The sequence below is a fragment of the Plutella xylostella genome, chromosome 8 (genome assembly GCF_932276165.1).
Source record: "Plutella xylostella chromosome 8, ilPluXylo3.1, whole genome shotgun sequence".
In the NCBI taxonomy this organism is placed as follows: domain Eukaryota; kingdom Metazoa; phylum Arthropoda; class Insecta; order Lepidoptera; family Plutellidae; genus Plutella; species Plutella xylostella.
This window is the reverse complement of record NC_063988.1, coordinates 5,727,354-5,749,374: the sequence shown is the minus strand read 5'-3', so window position 1 is coordinate 5,749,374 and position 22,021 is coordinate 5,727,354. Positions and strand designations below refer to the sequence as shown.

Below are 22,021 nucleotides of genomic sequence, written 5' to 3'. Positions count from 1 at the left end.
TTTTTTCTTGTGCAGGTCTACCAGCAGCTTGAAGTTGCGCAGGAAGTCGGCACCGAGAATCGACGTTTTCACATCCGCCACTATGAATGTCCACTGGAAGCAGCGCCTGAGTCCTAGGTCCAGTCGTAGCGTTCGCTCTCCATAGGTGTTGATCGGCGTATCATTTGCCGCGTACAACTTGTAGGCGCTGTTGACTTGCGTTTTCTTGTTGGTGGCGGCTAACACGGAGATGTCGGCGCCTGTGTCGACGAGGAAACGCTCTCTAGTGTTGCGATCGAAGACACACAGGCGGTTGCTTCCGCTGGCAACACCGACCTCCGCCACGGTCGGTGTCGGCTCTAGTTTTCCGACATTTTCTTCCTCTTGCAGCACGGGGATTCGCAGCGCGTTGCCCTGTCGCCGAATCGCCAGTGGTATTTGCATTCCCACGTATCAGTTCCCGGTCGTGGGGCTTGCCGTTGCCGTGACCATGACCTGGATCGGGACCTGGGACGTCCTCGGTAGGGTCTGCGCTCCTGTTGCCGGCCTCGCAATTCCGCTACTTCCAGCGACAGTTTTTCTAACTGCTTGCTAAGTACGCATAGTTGTGCCGAGACTGTGACGTCGGCTGTATTTGGCGTGTAAGTCGTGTGACTACTCTGTACTGCGGCTATCGTTGTGGGCTCTGAGTACTCCAGCATCTTGTCCGCCATCGCAGCTAGGGTGTCCAGTGACGACTCGGAGTTCACGGACAGCACGACACGTAGCTGAGCCGGTAGGTGGTCCAACCATTCGATGCGCAAGCCTTCTTCAGTTATAAGGCCGTTGCTGAGCTCGCGCATTTTCCGCAGATGCTGAGAAGGTTTCTGATCTCCCAGCTCTAGTCCTCGTATGAGCTGCTGAAAGTTCTTCACCTCGGATTTCTCATACACGGTGAGCAATCTTTGCTTAATCGCCGCGTATTTTCCTGTCTCGGGCGGTCGGTACAAAATATCCGTGACATGTTGAAGGTCCACTGGCTGCAGTTGTTGCAGCACGTAGCGGAACTTCTGGTCATCTGAAGTCTTCAGTGGGTCGACGACAGCTTCGAACTGCAGGAACCAGGCGCGAGGAATTTCACGCCAGAACGGGAGTAGTCGCGACTGCACGGAGATTGCAGCTAGCTCCGCTTGCTGATTGCTCGTCGACGCAGGTGAAGGTGCCAGTACCGGTGTGGCATCTTTGATCAGGTCTTCAGATTTTTCCATCTTCAGGTGTTCTTAAAGTCGGAGGGTCACCACTGTAACAGCTCGGGTACTAGCAGGGAGATGAGTTAAAGACGAATTACAAGTTCACAATACTCATTTATTCATTGAATCAGTCGTTCTTATATAGCTAGGATTTAGGACACTCTTAACTACTGCGCATGCGCGGCCCCAGCGCTGTACGGTGGTGTAGGCCTGCGCTGGTCGCGGCTGATATATAAACCGCTGGCGCGGGCGCGCAGTCAGTGGAGCGCCCGTCGTCGTGGGAAGCGGACGTCGAGCAGAGCAGCGGGCATCGGGTCGTCGGCGGCACCGCGAGGAGAGCGCGCAGGGCGCGCTTGGCCGATGAGTCATCACGCCGCGCTGTGGTATGCGAAGAATGCGGCTCTGGAATGCCGCCGCGCGTATGATTCACGTCGCATCGTCTGCGTATGCTACGCATAATATGTATGTATTTGTGTAAATATATCAGCTGTCCGATACAGGCTCTACCTAGTTTGGGATTGGATGGCCGTGTGTGAGATGTCCCCACATATATTATTATATAATGAATAAAAAAGGTGATAAGTATGTACGCAAATGTGTAACGCCACGTACGGTGTAAGGCAAATTACAGTGGTGGACTTCTTCTTACTTCTGTAATCATTTGTGATGATATGTAGCACTCTGTATCCATCGTAAACTGCAGTCATGACTGTGATCATGATTCTGTCAATCTCACAGAAATCTAAATAATCATTATTTAGATTTAAGTGGTCAATCTCATACTTTGTGACGAAGAAGAACCGATAAGCGTGGAAAAAGGTCTTCACTGAAGTCTGACTAAGCACCGGTAGAGGTAGGTTACTTTCTATGTGTATATGTACGCCCAATACTATATATACTTAGGGCTTTATTATTTTTAAATTAAACTTATTTCATTCTATACTTTCTATCCTATGTCACTTAAGAATCCCTTGTCTCACCCTGCCCGCGTCAGACCTTCGTAAATTGTTACAGGAGTAATTTTTATACAAATGTACCAATTTTGGCACCAACTTTTAACTAACTTACTCAAATGACATGTAACACGGTCTAACCAATAGGTGAATGATCTAAAGTGAACGAAAGCTGAGCCAGATTTATTACTAAATTCATAACATCGTCATATACAGGGGGGTTCAATACCTGGGGTCTCAATTTTCCGGAACAATAACCTTATACCATTAATAATGATTAATTATCAATCTGTTTATAAATGAGTGTTGTTGATGTGACTTATTTCATATTTTAGTATTCATAAAAGGCCATTATTGCAATGTTCAATGTATTTCCCTGCCATCGTCGTCCAGCGCACCTTCTGACGATTTGTATCTTTACTTTTAATTAAATAAAGTGTCCTTACCAAAATTACCTCTCATCAAGGAAATTGTAGCCTCTCAGTGATCTATAGGGTAGTTATATTATTTAAATCGATTCGTATGGGAAACCGAAATTATATGTTTGTCTTGGTCTATCGAAATTCACCTATAATATATGTTAAAAATTACATGGAGTCCGTAATTAGTGTATGGACTCGTATATTTTTTTTTATCCACCGCATATTTTTACTACGTCAGATTATCCAGAAAAATAATATGTTTGGTAACATTAACATTTTATCTTTCATACCCGTATAGTGATTCAATAATTCATAAAACAGAGATTATGTACTTCAAAAGAGATTTCGGCCCCCAATAATAACGTACACTTTGTCATTTTTATCAAACTACTTGTGTGTCTATCTACGTATAAAAGTATTTTCTATGGTTCTTTGATTCTGTAAGCTTTAGTTTAGTATTTTCGTTTTCTGTAGCGTAGGTGTTAATTCAATTCGTTCTCCAGCGTATTTTTGAACCGTTAAAAGTTTCATTTAATCATCGAAAGTTTTTGTATTTATTTAGGATGATTGGTATGAGGTAGGTAGCTAGTTTAATTCGCTTTACTATATATCCGGTAAAATTATATTTTCTTTATATAGTGTAAATAATGTAAAAAATATATAGTAAATATCCTTTACTATGGCTTTATTTTCTGCTGCTTGCTGGGTGGTAGTAGCTGAAATCGGAAGGACAAGCACATTTGAAGGAAGCTTTCCGTGCCCTAGTTACCGACCACCTGTAGCCAAAAGCAAAAGTTCTAATAATTGCCAATACTAGAAACCTGCAGAGGCCGCCATATAAAAGTTAAGGACTATATCAGCAATGGTTTTTAACGGAACAATTGCTAACCATTGGTAATCCAAGCATTAGAATCAGCACAGTGTAATTAATCATGAGCATTTTTATTACTATGAATAATATTTTTCAATGTATGAATATCTGAAATCAGTTAAGATGAAAACGATTCGTGAGATGTGTAGTCTAGAAGTCTGAAATCCCGCATAGAAAGTTCAATTAACTTCACATAAGTTTAAAACTTATCCATTCACTGAAATAAGATTGACTTCACGTAGAAACCTTCTGTTTTTCACGCCTTTGATCTGATGCTACGAATTCAGCTAAGTACCTATCTCACTTATGTTTTATTTATCAATATGGTACGATCAAATTATTGTAAAGGTTATAATGCACTATACATAGATAGTTCATAAATAGTTTCTTTGATATTTTTCTAAGAATTATTTCGTTTGATAAATAAAGTAGGGTAGTTTCCTCATACACATTTTTACTAAGTGCGTCATTGGGGAATAAAAAACATGGTTTATAAGGAACCTAACAAATACAAGTATAGTTACTATTGTATGCAACATTGATAAACATGATTTACATATGCGTCAACATTACAAAATTGATTGTTGTAATCTAAATTGATTATTTTAAAGCGTCCACTGCAAGACATGTGCCTACTCCTAGAGTAGAGGGTTATACTTATAACCATTATCTGTACGCTTTGTAGGCTGTAGAGTGTAGATATAACACACTACACCTCAAGACTTGAGTTTTTTTTTTGTTTTAAAATACCTGGTTCAGTCTGGGATCGGATCTGACTCAGGACTCCCGGTACAGAATTAAGCGTCGCTAACCACTGCGCTATCGCCAGCCGTAAATTAATATTAAAGGTAAAAAATAGGACGTGACTCCACTAATCTCTAAATAAAATGCAAATCAAAACCAAATCCCGGAAAAATCTGCTAAAACGTGACTGCAATTACCATAGAGGTTGGTTGAGGGCGGGCGGCCGCTCGGACGCCGCCCGCCCTGCGCGCTGCGAGTATATAAACGCGCCTACCCTCCACGGCTCGCTCATTTGCTTCCAAACGCCATTGCAGAACGCGGAACTACAACAAACGTTTGAGAATTTTCGCGGGAAAAACTTATTCCAACTTCGAATTAAAAAAAGTGAACTCTCAGTTTCTCTCTGCGTTGTTTTTGGTAAGTTTAATAACTTTATTATAATGTTGTTTTTATCTTAGTTTGTTTTCACTGAAACTGCATTAAATAAACACATCATTCACATAATTATATATTTATATGGGTAGGTATACCGAAATGCACCTTATTAATTTTACATAAAACTTTTTTGTTGAATTATATGAAGAAGCTCAATATTTTTTAACTATTTACTCTAAGTATATACTTTATACTTTATAAAGAAGATGAATAATTAACAACAACAAACTTAATTAAAGTAAGGATAATAAACCAGACTTTTAAATACGCATTAAAAGCAAGTGCGTAACTTCAAGTTGTTCAAATTATTTCGATCGTTGCACTTAGGCTTGTACTTAGACAACAATAATAAATACAGCTATGAGACCTCCAGTGCTAATTTTCAATAAGAGGCGAGATGGGGTGATCCTCCATCCTGAGATATTATTATTTAATTCTTTATTGTACAAATATTACAAATAAAAGTACAAAGGGTGGAATGGTAATGCTAAAAGATATTCACCCACTTTAGCCAAGAAATTACAGTGCAATGTATGTACATAAAACACTTAAGATAACATTTAGGTCTTAACTTGGAGATAATACAATAGGTGACCTTTTCGCTTGAAGCGATCTCTCTCTGGCACTGGGAACCTTTGGTTGAAGGGAAGATGTCTGTTTAAAAAAATATATAAGCAAACTGTTGCGCTCAACTTTTAACCGATTTAATTTAGCCCTTCATAGACTGAACTCAACATGTAATTAATGCCTTTTATTACCTCGTAACCGTCGTAACTGTTATTGTTTTGTTCATCTGCATATTCTACTGAGTTTAATAAGATCGAAAACGACTGTTAAAGTTACAATAGTTACTAGCGAAATTGAAACATAAATTCATTCTGTACACTCAGCACCCAACTGATTGTCACGCAGTTTCTCAAACTCTTTATTAATTTGTTGAAATGCAATTTTAGTTTTCACAAATACTTAAATACACTCACGGGCAATGAAAAGGTTCCACTGTGAAAAGTGATAGGACATTACCAACAAAAAACGGGAATATTTTATTCAAGTCTAAAATTAAAGGTTTGAAAAAATTAGGTTTGTTTGGTGTTGGAATTTTGTGAGTGGAACGTTTTCATTGCCCGTGAGTGTATTATAATTCGATTTTTTTTACATATTTAGATAGTAAACTGAATTTTACTTCCGACCTGATTGTATCAACTGTACATATTAAATGCGTAATAAATGCGTCCGGCGCACCCCACAATCAGGAAATATCGAAATAAATAATTTATTTATATACACTTTATTGCACACAAAAAAAAAATTACACAGAAGCACTTTAAAAACATAGCTATATATTTGCGCGCAAAGGCGGACTTATTACTAAAAAGCAATTTCTACCAGCCAACCTTCGATTATTCTTGTTTGCTAATCTTTTCACCACGGTGACAAACGATATTTATGAATAAAAGCAAGCGTACATTTGAGTTCTTAACCCAACATGCATTATCATAATAATCTAATACTCAGCCACGAACTACTTATGCCAAAAAGTGTCTTACAATCTGAGGGCTTAGACCTAGCAGAATGGATTCATGGATTGCTATTCGCAATGACTGTTTCATTATTTTCCTATCCTACGATATTCTCAACTTATTTTACGAACAAAAGTAATTACCCAAAGACAGGGAAACATGGTTGTGAAACTTATACAAAGCTTTAAAAGTAATCAGAAATCTTTGATGACATTGGCAGTTGTTACGAAATAACATTAAGCCATTCTGAATCTTGATTGAGCATTCTCAGAATCTGGGTTCTTCGATAGAAGTGCTGTTCATTAAAAATGCTTGACGAAAAGTAGGTACTTACCGCCACCATCGCCGCACTTCGCTCTGAGCAGTCATTATCTTGTTGAGATATTTGGTTCACATGTGAGTCACAAGAAATTTTAAGCACCTGTAGTCACAAAAAATGTTAAGCCCCCGTCATAGATACGAGTGTAATTAATGTAAGTACTTATCTTATTTACGTGTATATAATTAACAAAGAGTTAAGTAGTACTTATAACTACGTATAGCATACTCTAAATCTGTACAATTGTAGGTACAGTATACCTATTTTTGTTCAATTTACGTAAACACGACAATCATAAATCGAGTTAACTTTTGACGTAGTAAATTAATTTTAAATATTTTAACCTGAAGTTTCGCACCGGTTGGCAGGTGACTAAAAAAATATGAATTTCCGATAAATGCATTTAGCTCGAATGGTGGGTGCTGCGGTGGGCGCGGCGGCGGCGGCGGCGGCGAGGGCCGCCCCGGATGAGGCGGCCGCACGCTCTCCATCTCACACCGAGCAATTTCCGCTTCATACTTCCTCAACCTGGAGCTTAGGCATATCCAATTAAACATGTCATTAAAATTTGGTACAAAAATATTGATTGAATTTTATAGGCGCCAATCATTTTTAAATACACTTAATCATCATAAAATAGGTCTATAACTTTCTCTTTTTGAATAACTAATGAAGTAGAGGACAGCAGTTATTACATCTGCGATATTCCAGTAACAATCAGAACCAAAGTAGAATATTTACAGATGCATTAATGAATAAGCTAGTCGTATCGAGCACCAAATATATGCAAGTGAGTGTTGTTTTAGTAAAATTTTCTAAATATTTATGGATATTTTATCAAAAAAACTTTGTTAGGAAAATGTAAATGGAAGTAACCAAAACCAGTGTGTAAAGTTTTAGTAAACCCACTCGACCAATGAAAGCTTCAAACATTGAATATGTAATCATTGCGTGAAATCGTATACATATTCAATTAAAAGCCCAATTTAAATCACGTACGAAAGATAAATGTTCCATTTCGAACTTTAAATCACACGTAATTTATTTCAACACGTTTAAACTAACAAACCTTTCTGAACCCGCCTTTTAAAATAAATAAAACCTTTCTTCCTCCGAAGTACCTTGTTTGCATAACCTACCTATTAAAACTCCATCTCGCTAAATACTTTCTAAGTCGAGTGAAATAGCTCGATAGATTGATTGCTTGTACAGGAAGCTTCGCAAAAACATACACACGGGCTGTTCCAATTTCATTTATAGGTATTTCAATGAGCTTTCGGCTACAAAAAACGAGGAGTAGATTTTTTTACGAATTTCCAAAAGACGTAGAACAAAAGTTATTCAAAATAAAGAGCTTGAGTCACCCTCTATCGGAGTACTAAATAACACTTTGTAATAAACACCTGTATGTTTATTATGGCGATGGCATGTCGTCAGATGATGTTGTAGCCATCTTAACGGCCAACACTTCCGCGTATCTATGGATTCTATTTGTATTTTTGGATTCTATAGTGCCTAATCTATCTATACTTAGATTATTTATTGTTGAATATCGGATCGGTGATCATCTGGGGATTTATTATCGAAGCCTTACATTCATGCAATCATTGAAAGTATAATATAATTATAACAAAGCAAAGCTATTGTACGTATAATGTTATTTTCATATTTATACGTACCACATTGAGTGGACTATGTAAAACAACTCTATAAGCATGTAAAGGTCCCCCGCCGGCATGTTTTCTTACATTTATTTAATGAGAATATCGAAGTGTAGAGTTATGTTATGTTTTGTGACTAGTCCTCTCTCTAGAACATGGGTCGGTCGGATCGGATGTACTTAGTACTTTCTTATGTACTGGCGGTACAGCTATACAAACACCGAGCTACACGAACCTAAAATGGCCATACACTGCCCCGTATCACTATACGTATTGCGTCAATTGGGTGTACGCTTGAACACGCGTAGCGTGGATACGTTTCCATACACACGGTCCTAGAAACACAGTCCTAGACCTGTGCGCGTTTTCTACACAAACTGAGATATTTAGGAACTTCTTTCTTTAGACGCGTTAACGAAACATGCGTCGTGGCGCGTGGCAGTGTACAAGAACCGTCTAAAGTTGCAATGTGTTGTAGTCTAGAAGAAAATATATCACTGCTCTGCTTATACGACGACGACGTCGTTTTATATTGTGTTTCAATTTATGCAACGCTTATCCTGACTTGGGCACTTTTGCATATTGATAAGACAGTTTCCTCTGCTCAGACAAGCTCTAACTAAGCAGAAATTGAAGGATTTATTATTATTTCATAATGTTGATGCATTATTGATTTTTATGATTTACTATGATTAAGTATATTGAAAAATAAACATTGTATACGTAACAGATCTTTTTGAAAACATTATTTGAATTATTTCCAACTTTTAATTTTTTTTTATTTGATCCTAAAATACAATCATAACCTAAAAATACAAATAAATAAACTAAATAACAAAACTCCAAATACTTCGGTACTTTATTACTCTGGCAATTTTTTACCCTTTGTATACTTTGACCGCGTTTTCCTTTGTTTTTAGAACAAAAGATTTTTTATTTGAAAAAATACAGGAACATTAACTTTCTAGTGGTAATGAGGTGCAGTTATTGGACAATATAATTACTAATGTAGGTATAGAATATACTTGGACTTCTCAGTTTAATTAAAGATAAGTATTCTTTACTACGTATTACAGTAGTGTCTCCAATAACTTCACTATAACGTAGCTGTTGTTCCGAGAACTCACTACGAAGAAAGTTCTAGATCGATCCCGCGCCACACATGACTTCTTCTATTACCAGAATACGGAGTGCAAGTTTTTTACACCGTTCGAGTATTGGCAAGTTTGAGCAAATTTGTATGGCGCTGGAGAGTCTCCGTTGGCCACCTAGTGGTACACGTGCTACACTAACGCGCCATACAAATTTGCGTCGATCTTCACTGCTTGATCAGTTAAGAAAAACCTACACTAGGGTCTCTGTGCTCTTACGTTGAAGGTAAACATTGTAAGGAAACCTGCACGACTTAATTGTCGATGTGTGCCGTAACTACGTATTTTAGACGGCATCAATACCAATTCGACTCACGTGATCATACATTTATAGCGAACATTGTTTTATTCGTACATAAGAAAATCTCTAAACGGAAAAGTATTTTTTACTGTTGAGACTATTTTTTATTTATTTCGAAACCTCTTTGATTTTTACGATGGTTTGAAAATGGCGTTAGTTGTTGATTTCCTATTGAAAAGCTATTTCTCTCTTCCCTGACTGATGATAGCGGTAGGTAACATATCGTCTCGTATATCCAATTATGTGTCAAGGCTCAAGCTGGCCAAATTCTGGGGAGACGATCTCAATATCACATTTGTGATGTTGGCAGAATGCCCCTGGGGTTACTAACAATAAATTCTAACGTGAACCTTCGTTTTTGTCGAATAAATTCGCTTTTTATACAATATCCTAGAAATCATTGCGAGTCCTTTGAGGTACAATTATTAATTACGCAGTAAAAAGCTTTTAAGTGTAAGTCATAGTGTATTATAATCGGTGTTTATTATTGTTTACGTTCGACGCTTAAATTATTTTATTTTTATTATTTGTGTAATGTAAACACAAGGATAATAAAACCATAGGTATACTTCATTATAAATATGGTTTGTAATTTCAAATATTTTTACTGAATATACGTATGTCCAATAATTCATTTGTACCATAATGTATAATTAATTCTGTTTTTTAAATTAAATACTTAATCATATAACATCCAGTAGATAATCCTATTATATTCAAGTAGACATGGTAATTCATTTTGTGATACGAAATTACAGTTTTCGACAAAAGTGTCACTCATGTAAATTGACATCGGGAGAATAATTTAGTAATTTGCTTAGTCAGGGTTAATTCATTATGCTTCATTGATAAAATGTTTACAGCGACTATTTCTTTGAAACGTGATTATACAATAATTTTATTAATAGGCTCGGCTTGACGCGTTAGCTTCAGTATAAAAAGTTAACATTTACGTTATCTAATCTAATCACTTACGTTGATTATTTGTTTTTGTCCTTATTTGTTCTTGACATAAAGGTAAGGTGTTGGGTTAACAAGAGGGAACAAATAATAAAAACACAACATGTTTATCGGACATACATTACACACACCCCGGACGTCTGTCAAACGCAGAAATCTTCGACCTCCTGTATCATCCCCAGAAGTTTCCGTATGGTGATATTTTATTACGAGAGATGTGAGCCTGTGCTACCTACGAACTGTTAGAAGCATGCATATACTAAGGTATATACATGTTGGAAGCATGAATACTTTACTTGTTATTATTATGCTGTCACTTTCTAATCGTATATGCCTAGGAGTAGACAATGGCAGCAACCTTTAATTCCTTAGATAACTTCCATCTGATGACGGTTGATAAATTAGACTTTAATCCGACAAACAATGTGTGCTTGTGTTTGAAGTTCGATGTACCTAGTCTTGTTGTTGCAAACTAATGAGTAAATTAAACTAAAAGTCACTGTTTTACTTGCGTTCTAAAGCGTTCGGCATAAGTTTTTATTAAATCAGGTTGCACAATCTAACCACTATACCTAGTTAGTGAGTAAAAAGGAAGTAGCTTTTGTTACAGAAGGGTATAATTTTAAACAACCGCTGCCGCTGTCCTCGCTCGGTGAATCCTGTGGTTTTGCTAGTGTGTTGTTATCAGACCGTCATTTCCGTACACAAAGGAGCTTTGTTACGTTTTAAAGGTTTCAAAATATATTGCTCACAGCATGGTGTAATAGTAAAACAATAATTGTACGTAAAATTTTAACATAATAAATAAATAAATATAAATATGTGGGGACATCTCACACACGGCCATCCGATCCCAAGCTAGGCAGAACCTGTGTTATGGGTGTCGGACAGCTGATATATCTACACAAATACATAGATAGATAGATACTAAATATAAATATCAACACCCAAGTAGATGAAAACACATAAGTATAAGATGAAATTTTATAAAAGTAAACTACACCTTGTTAATCATTCGAAGGACCACCAGTAGGTATGTGCCGGTTATGTTGCCGTCTCCTCAGATATCCTAATTTTAGCTAACTAAGGTATTTTTTTTCAAAATAACTGTTGCATCTGTCTGCCAGATAATATATCATAACTACTCACCCCAAATGTCTGCTATGCACATGCACAGTTCAAGTTTTTCTTATACGCAGACACGTAATAATCCGTATTGTCAATGTCCGCACATGATCTAATCACAAATTAATAATAATTAATACACTTTGTTATTTTACTATTCCGCAATCTTAAGGGTCAATTCAGACGTACAACAACCACACCACAGCCACAACCACACCACAACCACGCCGTGTGGTCGGGCGTATATTTTGTATTGCAAATGAATAATCCAATTCACACGTGCCACATTTTGCCGTTGTCATCGACCACCTGTGTAATACGACCACATCGCAACCACGTCGCGGCGGCACCGCGGCCACCTCCTCTCCCTATTAATTGCATACGACCTCGTGGTTACCACATCGCAACGACAGCGACAACACAACCACATCGACATTTTGTCGCTGCCACAACGCAACTGCAAAAAGCCGCTGTCACACTATTCACAGGTAACCACAGCTTGACCACATTATGTCGCTGCGACGTGGTGTGGTTGTGGTACGTGTGAATTGACGCTTATAGTAATTTAAAAAAAAATACCCAATACCGCCAAACGGGCCAAATGGCAGAAATAATAGTCTTTTGTTTCTTTTCTTCCTTTTTTTTACCGATCTACGAGGTGGCAAAGGTTGGTGGCTCAAACAGCCTAAACTATACAGCTCGGCAAGAAAGAGTGAAAATTAATTGACTTTGACTTTCCTACTATATGTTCACATCATTTATGTGTTTTTGTGTGTGTGGTAGGATGGGCGCATATAAAAACATGATAAAAACTGATCAATACTATAGATTGGCAAGTTGCTTGGCGACTAGGGTTTCTGCTCGAGAATTCTCGAGCTCGAGAAGATTCGAGAAATTCGGCTTGGTTCGAGACGAGAAAAAAATCTGAAGACTCGAGAATTTCTCGAGCCTTGAGATAAAAATTAAGAATATTCAATTCGAATTTTCCTGCGCCGCAACAACACACACGCATACAATGCGCGTGTATTATGATTTATATATTATGATTCATCTCCATTTAAGTTAGTACTGCACTGATTACACCAATGAATGATTAAAAGACAACGTAGTAATAGCTACGTACTGTTTATTAGTTCAGGTGGACCAAAAGAAGTCATCTGATGTTGATTGGCTCTCATTTTTCTCTAAATGAAAAACTACGATTCTGTTTTTTGATTATGCTTATTTGAAACTTTGAACTGCCTCTGTGGTCTAGTGGTAGAAGCTTCGCTTCATGACCCAGAGGTCCCGGGTTCGATTCCCGGGTGGGACCATCAATTTGTGTTTCTAAATTGTGGTTCTAAGTTTGGTTAGGACATAGAAGGCTGATCACCTGATGTCCGAAACAGTGAAACGATCCATGCTGTCGGATGGGCATGTAAAGCAGTCGGTCCTGAGCCTAGCTCTCTCCAGTCGTGTCGGTCAATCCGTCCCATTGGCCTATAAGAGTGATGGAACAGAGAGTGCTCCTGTGTACTGCGCACACACTTGGGCACTATAATCTACTCCTGCGTAGATGGCTGATCTCAGTTGAGATTGGCCGCCGTGGTCGAAATTCGGCTAGGAGGACATTATTATTATTATTATCATTATTATTTGAACCTTTAAAATTTTATTGGTAAAGTCAAGAAGATGATATCGGCCAAATGGGCGCCGTCACAATTGAATGCCACACGGGCTCGTTTTATGGCATTTCTCATCACTGCAGCGAAAACTTCGGGCGAGAGATTCTCGCACTCGTGTCGAATGTTGTCCTTAAGGGCTTCCAGAGACACCGTCTTATTCAAATAAACAAGGGACTTCAAAAAACCTCAGAAAAACTGTCTAAACGGGTAATATTTCAGGGAAAAATTACAGATAAAACGAAAAAAAGGCGACCCGAAAACTGAATTAACACAATTATTCCGCGTTCTTGGGGAGTATATCACTCCACGGCCTTTGAACTTGTATTCTGCTTTTGTCTAGTCCACCAATTTCAAAACAGATTTGATATTGGCGGCCATTTGCACAAATGAGAGCAACTTCCAATACGTTGATTACTTTTGGCCCACCTTGTACTAGTAATTAGTAGCTAGGTAGACAGCTAATTATGAATATTAGTAGAGTATTTTCTTTTTGATAAAGTTGACAAAGTAAAAAAAGGAGATTTTGTGTATTTTTTTTAATTAAGGCTTTTTTATAAATGTCTTTTTAGAAAGGCTCGAGACTCGAGAAGACTCGAGAATTTGGGCTCGAGAATTCTCGAAGCTCGAGAACGAAAAGAGGTCGAGAAATCAGAAACCCTATTGGCGACCCTCCTTGCGGGGTGAAAGACGCGGAGGGGACGAGGTACCCAAGACGACAGCGGGTAGCGGGAGGGTAGCGGTGGAGGGGAACGCGTGCACTGCATGTCATTGTTACGGCAGTCTCGGCCGCGCAGCCGAGGCGGCCACATGTCTTATATAGTCTGTCATAATTTGAGGGCGACCCACATGAGATAATTGATCCTGAGACCATTAGTCTTAGGATGAGTGTTGAGGCCTTTTTAATATTATCATTATATTATTATTAGGTATCTATATTTCGTCAACAAAATAACGTTAAAAACAACAAATCGTATAATGTCTCAATATAGGGGCTTCTTGTAGAACAGCGTACCGGATCAGTCATGCTACGCGGCTAAAGGTTGGTACTGCGCAGTCAGATACAAAAAAGTAAACAACAAAGACGAAGAGTCCATATGACAGTGCGTCAGTTGTCAGTTCTTGTAACTAGGAAAGCAACCAAAATTTATGTGATTTAATGAAAGTAATTAATGAGCAAAACACAGAGAAAAATTACAAAATTGATGAAATTTTGAAAGAAAATGGTCATATCGTGCTTCGCCTACCCCCATACCACCCGGAATTAAATCCTATTGAACTTGTGTGGCTCGCAAGAACGTCGATTGACTCTAACTTAGATAAAGAGATAAAAGACTTAGAGTTGCTTTTCTCTAATTATTCGCCTGAAAAGTGGAGAAATTGTGACGACCATGTCATAAAAAATTAAGACGAATATTATAAATCTGATAGAGTATTGGACAGGTATGTTATTGTTTATTTATAATTTAATGTAAATTAAACATAAAATATTATATGTGTACACTGAACTAATATGACTGGCGTACTCTAGTACATTATACTTCAAAGTAGGTATAATGTTTTTTGATTTTTGTCTTAGATTTATAATTGAAGTTAATGAAAACGATGATGAAGATGAGGATGACGACGACGATGAACAAGTTAAAACAGAGAGTGAACATGAAAGTGACATGGAAATTGATTTATAAAATAAAACACTTTTACATAAATAAATTCAAATTGGTAGATATTCTGAAGGTAAAAATCCAAATTTTAATGCTGTCAAACTATAAATTATAAGCTAAATATGACATTTACGGGAACACTCATAGAATAAAATTTTACTTACGTCAGAAATAGTTACAAGCTATCGCGAGATTAATCCGGGCACACTTTTCTACGTGTGTAGCATGTCGTGCTACCTCGCCCCCGCCACTTCTTTCACCCCGCAAGGAGGGTCGCCAAGTAACTTGCCACATTATAATAACACGTCGGGGCTCTACTTTTAAAAAATTACCTACTTAACAGATTTTGATTTCGAGTACCCACATGATTTTGTCTTGATCACTGCTATAATTATTAACGAATTATATCTTCTCTTAGGTGAACCAGTCCACAGTGAAGATGAGAAGCAGCGTGAGCAGCGCCGCCATGTTCGCCGCCGTCGCCCTGGCGCTGCTGTTGTCCGTCACCGCCATACCCATGGTAAACTAGCATTATACCTACATACAGGGTGTTCAAAATTAAAAGGTGATGGGGTGACTCGCATGGAGTTACTCGGTGAATATGCTACTTGATTCATATCAAATTCAGGACAATAAATGAGTATTTATTGCAGTATTGAATTTACGAAACCAAAATATATTGATTTCGGCTAATTAAAGTCCAGGATGGTTGCATAATTTCAGTTTAAAAATTATTATTTTTTATTATTACTTTGAATCCTGAAAACGCTATCGGCCATGTTGTGACGTCAGCTGCCTCTATTAAGTGTAGTGGTATTTTCAACTGTGATAAATCAATGATTTGCTCCCACATTAGTCCACACCATAGACAATTTAAAAACAAATATGGCCTGTTTACGAAAATTAAAACTTTAAAATTAAGTTTTGGGATTTTCTAGGTCCCAAAAAATATGAGACTATTTTTTTTGGTCTAATAGACAAATTATCAATCATATGAGACCTTCTTTAAAAAAGGGTCAAGTAGCCTATTCTTCAGTCGAAACAGAAGCATCCAATCAGCCCGTAATCGTAACTGCTGGACATAAGCCTCTTCCAAGGATTGCCACAACTTGTCATGTTCTTCATCCAACCATACCACCAGTCTGATGGCCTAAGACCAGAGGGCTTGAGGACATGGTCACTATTCGAGAACTTGCCCTTTTTACGGTCATCGGTTCCTCGGCATACATGAACAGCCCACCCCACAACTAACTTAACAATGCAAATCCTATTTCCTAGTAGTGTAAAGGGAAACTGTATTCCAAAGGAGTATTTGGTTTCAAATAGTTCGCCTCATCTGAGAAATGTGAAACAAACCCCACTCGGGGATGCTTTAGGTCAGCGAAATTCTAAAAATATAATTTCAAAGAGGAAATAGTAAATAGGGATATTTTTTAAAGGTAAAATCACCATATGAGGCACGGTTAGTATTTCAAAAAGAAATTCTCCGAATGAATATAATTTATATTGAGTAGGTAGGCAAATCAAATGCTAACATTTCGTACCCACACAAGGATCAATATCGTATAGCCAACAGATAACCATAGGAGCAACTTATTTTTGGTCTAGATTGAGGTCTAGATGCATTGCATAGCGAACATTATAGAACTAATTTGGCAGCTTTAATTAAGTATTATTTATGTCATAAAAACAATCTAGCTGTACTAGCCATGGAAGTAATAAGTACATTACGTAAGCTCATCAAAGTAACCAACCGTCAATTTCAATGTTTGAATAAATCAAAAGGCGGTTTGTGAGAAAATGCGAAAGAGTATAGCTACTTATGAAACTGTGTACAAAGTAAAGTAGCAATATAGTTTTTTATAAATTAGCACGAGTCAATCACCGTCTCGCTACGCAGTAGTAACTACTCGTGTGTTTTCATTGTTCCCTTCCCGGCTGCAACTCAGCGGTGCGCGTATTGCACCGTATTCGAACCGAGATTACATAAAACTTCCTAAGTCTCTGTAATTACTTTTCCATCTAGAAATGGCTAATTTAAAAGGTTACCTAGTAGTTACATACATACCCCCTTATTCATAAAAAAGTTACTGAACGGATTAACTATTGAACTGTTTTGTCACTCTCTGTCAAAGAACAAATTGTTCTCTGTCAGAGAGGGACAGAACAGTTCAATAGTTAATCCGTTCAGTAACTTTTTTATGAATAAGGGGGATATATTGCGCAAAAGTTGACGCTTGGTATAGGAGCATGAATTCAGTTTAGTCAACTCTTTCTATGTCAATATAATTATTATAACTTATTTTAAAGTTATATAAGTTACTAATATATTATGGATAGAGGTTAAAACACAGTCATTAAATTTGTTCCTACATTAATTTGTATTCGTACCTATATGTACATACATACCTAGTTTATAGGTGCTTTTAATTCTTCATTGTACCATTTGTACGTACCTAATCGCTTAGAATAATTTGATTTGTATTAATAGACACATACATATATGAAGTTAATATTGATAGTTAATAGTACCTAGTAGTGCACGCAGGTATATATTATAAATTTATACCTGACCTTATCCGGTATAAATAAATATGGGTCATGTAGAAATTCATAGAAATGTTTCCAGCATAGGTATGAGTGGGCGTTTAATTTATTGTTTAATTAAACCTATTTTTAATTCAGTAACCGCAACATTAATACTTGTTGGTTTTTAACAAAATTAGCAGTCGAAAATCGAACGTTGTTATAGGAATATTATAAGGGGTAGTCTCTACGAACGACGAGCGGCTTCGTTATCCGCCATTGCTACCTATTTATGTACGGTCTTTGGTACATGTAGAACGAGTCTTCACTTGGCGAAAGTGACGTAAAAAAAACTTAAATATCCTCGTAGTCGTAAAGTAGAGACATCCCCTAACAGTATTGGACACAAAGAGAAAAACAAAGATACACACATTACTGAATTGCACAATACAGAAGAGAAGGGTGATCTCTGTATAAGGTAAACAGGGACCTACCACAAAAAATTACAGGGTCTTAACAGACAGTATTTAAGGTGACGAACCGGTCTGCTTTCTCACCACTCGCAATGTTTTTAAGAACTGATATTTTTCGCGATGTCAAACGCATAGGCGTATCGTGGTAAACACTCGCTTTTGAAGATTTTCATAACTTCAGAAAGCTTTTATACCCCCAGCAGGAGTCAGAAGACGAGCAGTCGGAGAACTCTCTGACGAGCCACGGCGGCGGCGGCGCGGAGGCGGACGAGGACCTGTTCTGGAGGAGCGTCGACGTGGCCGCGCTCAGGAAACTGCTGCTCAAGCTGGACGGAGACGAGCGGTAAGCTGGTTGCAGCTTTGTAGCTGGGGGAACGTAAAAAAAACTTCAAATGCCTAGGAGTCGTAATGTAGATACATCCCGCATTGCTAGTGGGAATGTTTGCTATCAGCCCCAATCAGCCCCTTCTCCCACAACGCGACTCTCAAGCGACGCAACCCATGACGCCTATAAAAACGGGTCCAACGGTCGGACCAAGGGTTGCGTCGCAGTCGCGTCGCTTGAGAGTCGTGTAGCGGGGGAAAGGGGCTTATTATAACGTTATGAAAAGCGACTTTATAGGCGGGTTTAAGGTAGTTGTTCCACCGTCGACGCGAAAATGAACAAGTAGCGAATGGAGACTAGAAACAAGTGGTCGAGCGGAGGGAAGCGAATGTGTAGTTTTGCCGCTGGCCTATAAGCGAGTGTTAGCGAGACAAGCTATTACAAGCGCTACTCGCTTGCGGCGGCCGGCTGCATTTTATCGGGTTTTTAGTTGAGAATTTCGCCGCAGGTATCCAATTCTAAGCCACAGACATCTGCGATTGACATCCGTGAGCTATAACTTTGTGACCGCTGTGCAATTAATTTCAACACCCGCCCTGAAAAGTGTGCAATTGGGAGTATGTTTCCAATACGAGCAATGAATCAATTGCCCTCTATATAAGTACTATTGGCTGTTCAGGACGATGATAATGCCGCTGAAATTGGCTCCCATGGGTGGAAAATAAAAGTTGCCGGCGCAGAGGCATTAAAATAAATTCAACAACACTTGCTTTTGTAAAGTAATGTCTATTGTTACAGAACACATTTTATCTGTCACTGTTATTTGTGTAAAGAAAAGAAGACACGCAAGCCACTTGTGATTTAGGTAGAGAAAATTTACACGCAAACAGAATTATGTATATACTTATATTTATATATATTTATAAACAAAACCAATACAATAATCAAGTAGTCCTGTATGCATTTAGGAACGTTGAGTCATTTAGCACCGGATATTACTAGAGCATAAGATGACCTTCCCTTCCATAGATTAGGGTTAGGACATAGAGAGAGAAACAGGCAAACAGACTCATTTATGTAACTACCTAACACTTATTTATATGATATTAATTTGTATCCCGGTGTTTAATTAGTTTACCGATCAGAAAAATGTCTCTAAAACATAGTTAGGTACTGACGCCAAATGACTATAAGTATATAAAATTTTGGTACACTGTGCTGTATTATACGGGTTAGGTACTTCATAATATGTTTAAGAATGGAGCAGTAATTACCTACACAATTTTATAGGTACTACTTGCCTCTACAACTACATCTTCTGTAGAATAAATTCAGGACGGTCGCTTTCCGTTCAGTCTCAGCTTAGTCACAGGTAACCGTGTAACAACACGCTGCGCCATCAATTACCGAAGTAATTACCAGCTCTGGAAGCACCTGACCGTTCACTTTCAACTTGTCCCCTTCTTTAAAGCCACACTGTAGCTTTTCCCCAACACATAAAGGCGGTTTTTGCTTAAAACTAAGTGGTTTAATGTTAGAGAACAGAGCGGATGATCGGAGAACAAGGCTGGCATTAGTCACTTAGTGCTGCTCCCTATTTATTTACTGCCCGTGAGTCCCGTGACGGCTAACTTTGCGCGTGTTGACTTAAATTTATCAGATACCAGTGGCTACACAAAGACACAATTAGAAGAGATTCGTTCTAGCCTTACCTTGAACAAAATGGGATCAAATGTGCGTATTTAACGTTCGCCCAGGCTGGACGTTGGGAGCTTTTTCATTACATGTGCAAACACTATATCAAGCCACCCTTCAATCTGAGTTATGGATTTTAATAAAAGCTCCATCGTTTGAAATTTATAAGCTTGACCAATAACCATAGATTTTTTTAATTTACGAATTCAAAATTATATTGGAAAAAATAAATATATCTGACCGGTTTCATATATCTGACAAGGCAATTAGCTACGACGATAGCCTTCTTGAATAAAAGCATGGCTGTCTAAAACTAAATAACATGATGTAACAATCATAGCCATAATCAAACAATTTAGAACTATATTCATAATCTCGATGGACTAGATTTGCAAGTTAATGCAGCTTACACGTGCCTAGTGTCTACCATCGCAAGTGTCACTTCACCTCCGTGAAACTGTCTGTTGTAGAAAGTAGTTGCAGCCTTCGTCGGTTCTCAAACTGTTTATCGCTCGCATTGACGCGCCTTCATTAACTTCATCGTTCGTTTCCCGGTCACCGAGCGCGGTGTGCTGGAGGCAATGTTCTACTTAGTGACGCTGTATAAGTAGACAGCTGTAGTTAGTTCTCTGGTTTGAGAGCTGAAACGGTGTCAATTGTTAGTGTTGTTACACGCTTTCGCGATTCTAAAGTTGGTCGTATAATGAGAGCTGCTCCGTATACTGCGTACGTTGACCTGCCTCTAGGATGTTCACGGATAGAATTCAACCTTGTCATTATAATAATTGGTATATTTCGTTAAAATTCTTTGACCGACACTGGACACATACCTAAGACCATTTCCATAATTAAATTTAATACCTATGGTCATATACTCGTATGTCTTATGACAGTGAGTACCTGTAGACTCTGTAATAAATAGCTAACAGTGGCATTGTGATCCAGGTTCAACAACATCGGCGGTCGCGTGAGCCGGGCCTGGCCGCAGCCCGAGCCGCGCGGCTACAGCGGCCGCGGGCCCCGCGCGGAGGGCCGCGTGGCGCGCTCCTGGACCGACAAGAGACAGGTCCGCTTCCGGCAGTGCTACTTCAACCCCATCTCGTGCTTCCGCAAGTGAACGCCCACCGGACCAGCCAGCCCCAACGATCGCCACGTTCCACATTCAAAACTTTAAAATAAAACCAAACGGTCGGATCTTGTTCGACAGTCTTTTGTTTTTTGCGGTAACATTCCTCTCTGTAAATAGTTTTTTTGAGTATACGATTGATGTTTGAACAACTACTTATAGTATATTTTAGTGTATTATGAGCACTTTGATTCGAACGTGTCTTTGAAAAGATTTGCAATTCTTTATTTGTTATCTGCTGGGTTGATGAGATTTAAAATTGCAAACCAATAAAAAAAAGTTTTTCAAAAGTAACATGCACACACAATTTGGTTCTATCAGACAGTTATTCGCACATAAGTACGTTTTAATTAAGATACTTGAAGTATTATCTTACTTCCCCCTTTTAGATAAATGTTAAGCATACATTTTATATTTACAAAAATCAACTGTATGTTACACTGTAGATAAATTTTACTTAAATATTTGGAACTCTATCGAAATGATATGCATAGCTAGTTTGAGAAATAATTAAATGTTTTGTCTAAAAGTATTGTTTGTTTCATTATTTACCCTATCTTATTTTGTATGCTTTGTGTCCAGAATGTTATACATATAAGAAAAGAAGAACCTACTTGACGCTTAACCGCTTGGTCATTAGAAACTACTCTTAGAAATGTTAGATTTTCGTCATGGGACTCATCCAGTAAAGAAGGTTATCAATCCTTTAACCATTCGTCAGCGAATCTTTGATTTAGACTGTATCTATATAGCCGAGTAATGAGAAACCGGGTCTTAACATTATGTTTAGAACTGTCAAATGCCTTATCTTTCTGCAAACTTTACTTCTATTAAACGTTATTTAAACTTTTTTCTGGCAACGTGAAGTCTTTGGGCACATA

The 22,021-nt window shown here is 38.2% G+C and overlaps 1 protein-coding gene across 3 annotated transcripts; it reads left to right on the top strand.

Annotated features, from left to right (window-relative positions):
• The first annotated feature begins 4,484 nt into the window (after window positions 1-4,484).
• Window positions 4,485-21,672, top strand: LOC105381641 (allatostatin). 3 transcript variants are annotated; one of them, NM_001309060.1, is given in 5 exon segments: window positions 4,499-4,615; window positions 15,414-15,515; window positions 18,176-18,185; window positions 18,187-18,337; window positions 20,960-21,671. In NM_001309060.1, coding segments are annotated over 4 exon segments (414 nt in total). In that variant the 5' UTR covers window positions 4,499-4,615; window positions 15,414-15,434; the 3' UTR covers window positions 21,132-21,671.
• Window positions 21,673-22,021: the final 349 nt, after the last annotated feature.